The 7,584-nt window shown below is 40.4% G+C and overlaps 1 protein-coding gene across 1 annotated transcript in view; it reads left to right on the top strand.

Moving 5' to 3' along the window:
* Positions 1 to 1,990: 1,990 nt before the first annotated feature.
* MPP7 (membrane palmitoylated protein 7) overlaps positions 1,991 to 7,584 on the top strand; it is a 388,287-nt gene continuing 382,693 nt past the window's right edge. The window contains exons 1-2 of the mRNA XM_007951924.2: positions 1,991 to 2,131; positions 4,957 to 5,058. Coding sequence (XP_007950115.2) covers positions 1,991 to 2,131; positions 4,957 to 5,058 — 243 coding nt within the window. The remainder of the gene's footprint in view (positions 2,132 to 4,956; positions 5,059 to 7,584) is intronic.

Below are 7,584 nucleotides of genomic sequence, written 5' to 3' on the forward strand. Positions count from 1 at the left end.
TGCTTGTTTTTTCCCCCTCATTATTCAGGTCTCAGTTTAATTTCACCTTTTTAGAGAAACTTCCCCTTTTATCCAGTGTAAAACATGCCCCTCCCCCAAGAATCCATACTCATTATTCTCTCAAATAGCAGTATCTAGCATAGTGGCTAAGGCACTTGACTGCTAACCAGAAGGCTGGTGGTTCAAACCCACCAGCCACTCCTCGGAAGGAAGGTTGGGCAATCTGACTTCCGTAGTGATACTGCCTCAGAAACCCAAGGGAGGGGTCGCTATGAGTCAGGGCTGACTCGATGGCAAACAACAACAACAGTTGTCCTTTGGATTTCCTGGGTGATGCGAATAGTTAATGTGTTCCGCTGCTAACTGCAAGGATGGTAGTTCCACCCTTTCCAGAGGCACCTTGGAAGAAAGCCCTGATGATCTACTTACAAAAAATCAGGACTTGAAAACCCTATGGAGCACCGTTCTATTTTTACACGCAGGAGGTTGCCATGAATCAGAATTAACTTGATGCCAACTGGTTTGTTTTTTAGTTTACGTTTTCTTCACTGTGTGGCATAGTGCCTAAGGCATTGGACTGCTAACCAGAAGCTTGGTGGTTCAAACCCACCAGCCACTCTGCAGAAGGCAGACTGAGCAATCTACTTTCGTAAAGATTTACTGCCTCAGAAACCCAATGGGGGTGACTATGAGTCGAAATCAATGGCAGTGAGTTTTGTTTTGTGTGTGTGTGTGTGTGTATGAGAGAGATTACATTTAGTAATTTATTTATTGGTTGCTTATTTATCTGACTACTTGTGTACTGTTTTTGTCTTTTTTGCCTGTTGGTCTATAAACTGTATGAAGGCAAAGGCCGTATCTATTTTCTTCAATATACCCAGCACCTAAATAAGTATTCTGATACTTATTGACTCACTGCATGGATCCAACTTATGCACAGGTGCTAAAAAGGCAAGGAGGCCACGTTCTGACCTCCTCTAACCCCACAAGAGGAAGACAGACTCACCATCAGTAACCCAAGGCCTATTACTGGAAGGCCACACATGCTGCCTCCCTCCAGCCCTTTCACCAGCTGTTCCTCCCAAGCACCCACCACCTGTCTCCTGGGTTCGATAATTCACTGCAGTGGCAGCACAGAACTCATAGATGACGGGGTTTATTAGGGAAACACCAGGCTACAATTCAAGTTCAGGAAAAATGCTCAGTCTCTCTCCCAGCCCACTGTCCCTCAGCCAACAGTCTCTCACAGTCTCCCTCCCAGCAGTGTGTTGTGTGTCCCTCAGTGTCTCACTCAGCAATGAGTGTCTCTTGTGTCTCTTTCCCAGCAGTGCGTGTCTCTTTCAGCAGCACATCTTTCTCCACCAGCAATCAGAGAGCCCTCTGCATCTAGGAGGGCTTTCGAGCCTGACAGAATGGACAAACTAGCCAATCGTAACATCAGAATTCTAAGCACCTGAGAGAGAGCCAAGTTCCCACAACATTGCTCCAGTGCCACTCCCAACAGAAGTACCCCAGGTGGATAACTTTTACAATCAGGAGCTCCTCATTTGCTCACAGCAAATTCCACCACAGAGTTTACAAAGACTTATGGCTAGAAAAGCCATACCAGGTAATTTCCTACACTGCAAGAGGTCAGCAAGTTTTCTATAAAAGGCCAGATGGTAATTATATTAAACTTCGTGAGCCATGTCATGTCTGTTACAACTACTCAAGTTTGATACTGCAATGCAAAAAGAGCCTTAGACAATATATAAATGAATGAACTTGGCTTTTTTCCAATACAACTTTATTTATAGAAACAAAGGGCAGCCCAAATTACTGTAGTTTACTGGCCCCTGAATTAATGCATTATAGCAGAAGAATTTGCATATTGCATACTTTAGCTCTTTGACATCTGGAATAAGAGAGGAAGTTATGTATAATAAGTTATGTGTAAATGTGGAATAAGAGAATCATTTGAAGTCACAGAGCTTGGTAGGACAATGTGGTGATGGGAAAAGAATTATCTTTGAGAGAGACTGGAGTGCAGCTCCCTCCCCTACCTCTTTATTACCTTGGGCAGATTGTTCAGTCTTTAAATGCAGAAGACTTTCGTGAAAGTCAGATGAGAGGTCCTTGTAAATCAAGGCAGGTAGGTACTTATGCTATAAATATTCAAGTGACGATGTGATTATGTTGATGTGTTAAAAAGTATGATTCACATCCAGGTCTGGTTAAGTCTAAAGCCCATTCCTTTCCCTCTTATTGCACTTGCTCTGCTCATTACATTTCATTAAATCAAAAGTCCACTTTGTGTTGAAATTATTAACTGACTTGATACAGTTAAAAAAGCTACAATAAATGTTTCTCAGTTGTTGAACAGTAGAGCAGATGCATTATTAACATATTGAGAAATTTGAAGGGATTTTGCTTTGAGAAACTATTCGTAAGAAAAAGATTCAAAGTGAAATTTGCATTTTTAGGTCAAAAGATATCTTGTTGTGCACTGAACTCATAATTTTGCCCCTTTAAACACTTCTTTTTCTTTGTCTGTGGCCATACCACCCTGAATGTCCCTGATCTTGTTTGATTTTGGAAGCCACTCCTCGGAAGGAAGGTTGGGCAATCCTACTTCCGTAGTGATACTGCCTCAGAAACCCAAGGAGGGGTCGCTATGAGTTGGGGCTGACTCGACGGCACAACAACAAACAGGGTTAGGCTTTGTTAATACTTGGATGGGAGTTGTCCTGGGAATATGGGGTGCTAGAAAATGAAAAGCCTCACAACTGGACCAATAAGTAGCAGCACAATAAATGGAGAAAAGATTGAAGTTGTTCATATTATTTGGTTCCACAATCAACACTAATGAAAATAGCAGTCAGATGATGTATTGCACTAGGCAAATCTGCTGCAAAAGACCTATTTACAGTGCTTAAGAGCAAAGATATCTTTTTGAAGACTAAGGCACGCCTACCCCAAGCCATTGTGTTTTTAATCATCGTATCTCTCATATGCATGTGAGAGCTGGGCAAGGAGTAAGGAAGACAAAAGGAGAGTTGATGCTTTTGAGTTGTGGTGTTGGTGAGGAATACTGAAAGTACCATGGACTGCCAGGAGCACTAACAAAGCTGTCTTGGAAGAAATGCTCCTTGGGAGCGAGAATGGCCATACTTTGTTCGACCTACTTTGGTCATGTTGTCGGAAGGGACCATTCCCTGGAGAAGGATATCATGCTTAGTAGAGGGTCAATGAAAAAGGGGAGGGCCCTCAACAAGATGAGTTGACACAGTGGCTGCAATGATGTGCTCAGGTGTAGCAAGGATTATGAGCCTGGCATAAAGCTGGATAATGTTTCATTCTGTTGTACATAGGGTTGCTATGAGTCGGAGATGACTCAATGGCACCTAACAACAACAACAACAACATCAACATCAACATAGGCTTAAGGAGCATTGGTGGCATAGTGGTTAAAAGCTTGGCTCCTAATGGAAAGGTGGGTTGTTCAAAACCTTCATCTATTCTATGGGAGAATGATGAGGCAGGCTGCTTCCATAAAGATTTGCTGCCTTGGAAACCCTATGTGGCAGTTCTACTCTGTTCTACAGGATCACTATGAGTTGGAATCACCTTAACAGCCATGTATCTGGTGTGTACGTGTATGTGTGTGTTCTTTCTTTAAACAGTTATTTAACATTTACCTAGTTTCATTTATTGAATTGTCTATTGACTTAGGTCATCTACCTGTCTTTAAAAGTAGCAACAACAGTAAAAAGACAATACCTCTGTTGGAACTCACACACATCCTATCCCTTTTCCTCTTTTTACACATAACTTCCTCAATGGGATATGTATACTGAGTGCTTCTATTCCCTCAGCACTTATTCATGGTGCATGATACTGATAATCCATTCTATCCTATCTGACTACTTCTTGTACACAAATACATCTTTTAGTGGGTTTTGCCCTTGACTTCCCTTCCTACCTTCAACCTCCACTCTTAGTACAACTGATAGAGACAGTGCCTTCTAATCAGTATTTTTATACTTTTCAATATCAACAGCATTCTGAGATGTGGATTATGCCTTCCTCCTGACATTTTCTCTCACTTGCCTCCTACAATAGTGCCAATAACTGAATCTTTCAAGACATTCCTGAATATATCCCACCCATGCTTACTTCCCGCCCCTAATAGGATCTCCTGAGGCAGGCATTCAGGATCATTCTTCTCTAATTTTATCTCCCATTTTTATTCCAACATTTACCTTTTATTTTATCCCAACTGTAATAAACAGTTTCTTAAACATGTCTTGTGCTTCCTACTTCCATATGTTAGCTCAAGCTGTTCGGAGACGGCATACATTAGCATTTGAGTTTTTGAGCCAGACTCTCTACTTTCTTTGATAGATTGGAATTGTATTTTATTAAACTCCAAGGCCAGGGCTAATGTCTCTTTTGCTTATCTCTGCTCTAATTCCCTGAGCAAGGCAGCCACTGTATTTAAATCTGAGCCTCTTCATCTAGTAGGGATCTAGTGTCCATCACTATCCTTTTACTTGGATCTGATGGTTCAGGGCTGAGCACAGGTTTCTTGCATTGTACTTATTTTTGTTGTCAACCAGACTAGGATCTGGGATTCCTCTTTGTCCCAGTTGCTGCCTTTTGTGCCACGCTGTAAGGTAGAGCTTCTCCTGTGGTTCCTTCCACCTGCCTGTTCTTTCAGGCCTCCCTTTGTGGATACTGGAGCCCTGCCTATGTAGTGTGATCAGAGTTAGGGCTTTGATAGAACTGCCTTCCTAGATGGTTAATACCTACCTACCAGATTCCAGGAGCCACTAAACTTCCCGCTGCTTAATTCTAGCTGTGTGATTGGTATATTGTTACCTTCTCTGAACGTTCCAGTACATATTATTGCCTACATGGTGACTAAATTTCTCACACTTGTCCTATGTTTTGCCTGCTCCTCTTCTGCGTCTGCAGCTACATCACACCTCCACCCTCAACCCTTCCTTTCCCATCATTTCTGGCCTGCAGATGATGCCTCAGGCCCGGGAGCCCTCTTCTTCTCCACTGGCTGCTGGGGTAATGTTTCACAGTCTAATCCTAAGAGGGGAAGTACTCACTGTTGATTTTAAAACATCTTCTCTTAGACATTACTGTGTCTCATGGGCCAATTTAACTTTTTCATTATAGTAAACATTGCTACAAAAAGGTAGCACAGTCATATTTTTAAGATCCAACTGCCAGTGGTAGGCCAAAGTGGGAGGGATGCTTGTGGGGCTTTATCTCTTCCCCTTACCATTTGATATGAACAATCAATATTTTTGAATATTTAATTAGAAAATTAAAATAAACTGAGTATCTCTTTACAGGTCTGAACTTGAATCTTGTGCCCTCTTCCACCTCTATCCAACCAGATCATATCCTTCATTCCTTAAATACAAGAGCTGCTCCTGTCAGGTGGTAGTAGCCTTTTCATTCAGTGTATCTAAAGGCAAAACTCACTGTCATGGAGTCGAACCCAACTCATAGCAGCCCCTCCTTGGGTTTCCAAGGCGGTATCACTAGGGAAGTAAATTGCCCGGTCTTCCTTCTGAGGAGTGGCTGTTGGGTTTGAACTGCCAGCCTTCTGGTTAGCAGTCAAATGCCTTAGGCACTATGCTACCAGAGCTCCTATCTAAAGGCAAAGCAATTTGAATACATTACCATCAAAAAGACTTTTGGTTTTCTTTAAATGGTTTTACAGTTGGATCTGTCTTACATGTGATCAGCTATTGAGAGCCAGTGCATTCAGATTCATTGCATTTCTTCTCAAATTTGACACTGTGCCCTTGTGTTAACCTTATCAAGCTGCTCGAGTATGATTCTTAATCTGGGTTACATGAGCAGACTGGAGTTTTATGATTCCATGACCTGCTGTTATATTAGGTTCAGATTTTTGTGTATTATGTGAATTTTCCCAAGAGAAAGTAAGTCCGTAGATTTCATTAAATTGAAAAATGTTTGTGCTTCCCAAAAGACGATAAAAGCCATTATACTGAAGTGTTACTAAAGCAGTAGTAACTTGAAATGTGAATGACAGTTTTTAAAGTGCCTGATTTAAGACCTGTGAAAGTGGGTACCCTGCCCAGTGCATTGTGGCTATTTTTGACAATATTATATTGTGATTATATTTTTGAGCCATAATTTGGTAGTTCATTTGAAAATTATAAATGGAGATACACAAAGCAAGACAAATTAGTGTGTCTTTCAGGGCAAGTGGCTTATTTATTAGTATATCATATGACCAGACAGTATCACTTTACAAGTTGGAGGGTAATCCACATCGTTATCATTGGAGTGTATTTCTGATACCCACTGTCTGTATGTGCAAGGGTAACCTGATAGAGAAAGCTGTGTTGCTTCTTATGGAGAAAGTAGTCAGGGTAGCAAACATACTTTTTTTTTTTTTCTCCCCTATTTATTAAATAGTTCTTCTAAAAAGCAATGATATTTCCAGAATACGTTTTTGGTGACTGAAAACAAAACAAAAGAGGTATGGGGAAGAATGGAGGTTGTGTTGACATTGAACAAGTACTGTGGCTTTCCACTGGTATTCCTAGTATGACCACTTTCAGGATATAATAATAGAGACAGTTGGCTTGCTTTACTTAAATCCTTTTAGAAGTACAGATGGGTTCCTTAATTCTTTCCAGCATATAAGAAGCATTGCCTGGTAGGTTGCAAAGCCTTGTGCTGGTGGGAGAGGTATATTTGTGATAAGTAGCACAGATATCAGTTCCAGCTCCCTGAATGACTTAAACAGCCTTGATTGTAATTGCTCTTACCAGCAGTGGAATTGCTGGTAAGGACAAGTACTCGCAGTTAATCCTTTGTGTGTTTCTTCATGTTTGTTTAAGATTGCTTTTGTTAATGAGCACACATCATCTGTACTGCTAAAAGTGGTTAATTCTGGGCTGGGGACCTAGTGAGACAAAAATAGAGAAAATTTTTTTTTTTCTTTTAGTTGAAAGATTAAAGATAATTGTTTTGGGGATCTAGCTGGCTTAGTGATTTGCTTACTTGACCTAAGAAAACTGATTTGCTTTGGTAAGGAGCTAGAATAATGGAAGAAAAATTCTACAAAGTAATTTTTAGGAGACTTACTGTAAAAATCTTTAAATTATTTCCATAACTGGAATTGATTATATAATTGAAATGTATCATGTGGAAAACAGAGCCTTGTGTTGGCATTTCCAATTGCATCAGAAAACAGATATTTAGTTAGAACATAGTTTAATATGATTAAAAACAAAACAAAACTCACTGCTGTCAAGTCAGATCCGACTCATAGCAACCCCTCTTTGGGTTTCTGAGGTGGTATCCTTATGGAAGTAGATTGACCAATCTTCCTTCCAATGAGTGGCTGGTGGATTTGAACCGCCAGCCTTCTTGTTAGCAGTCATATGCCTTAGGCACTATGCCACTGCTGGTATTTTATATATATATATATTTTAAATTTTTGTATCTTGACAAGTGTGTTGGATTGGGTTCTCTAGAGAAACACAAAAACCAGCAAAGTGTATGTATATATATATATATATATATATATATATATATATTTATAGA

Source organism: Orycteropus afer, unplaced genomic scaffold (assembly GCF_000298275.1).
Source record: "Orycteropus afer afer isolate SDZICR_OR568_19922 unplaced genomic scaffold, OryAfe1.0 scaffold00319, whole genome shotgun sequence".
NCBI lineage: Eukaryota > Metazoa > Chordata > Mammalia > Tubulidentata > Orycteropodidae > Orycteropus > Orycteropus afer.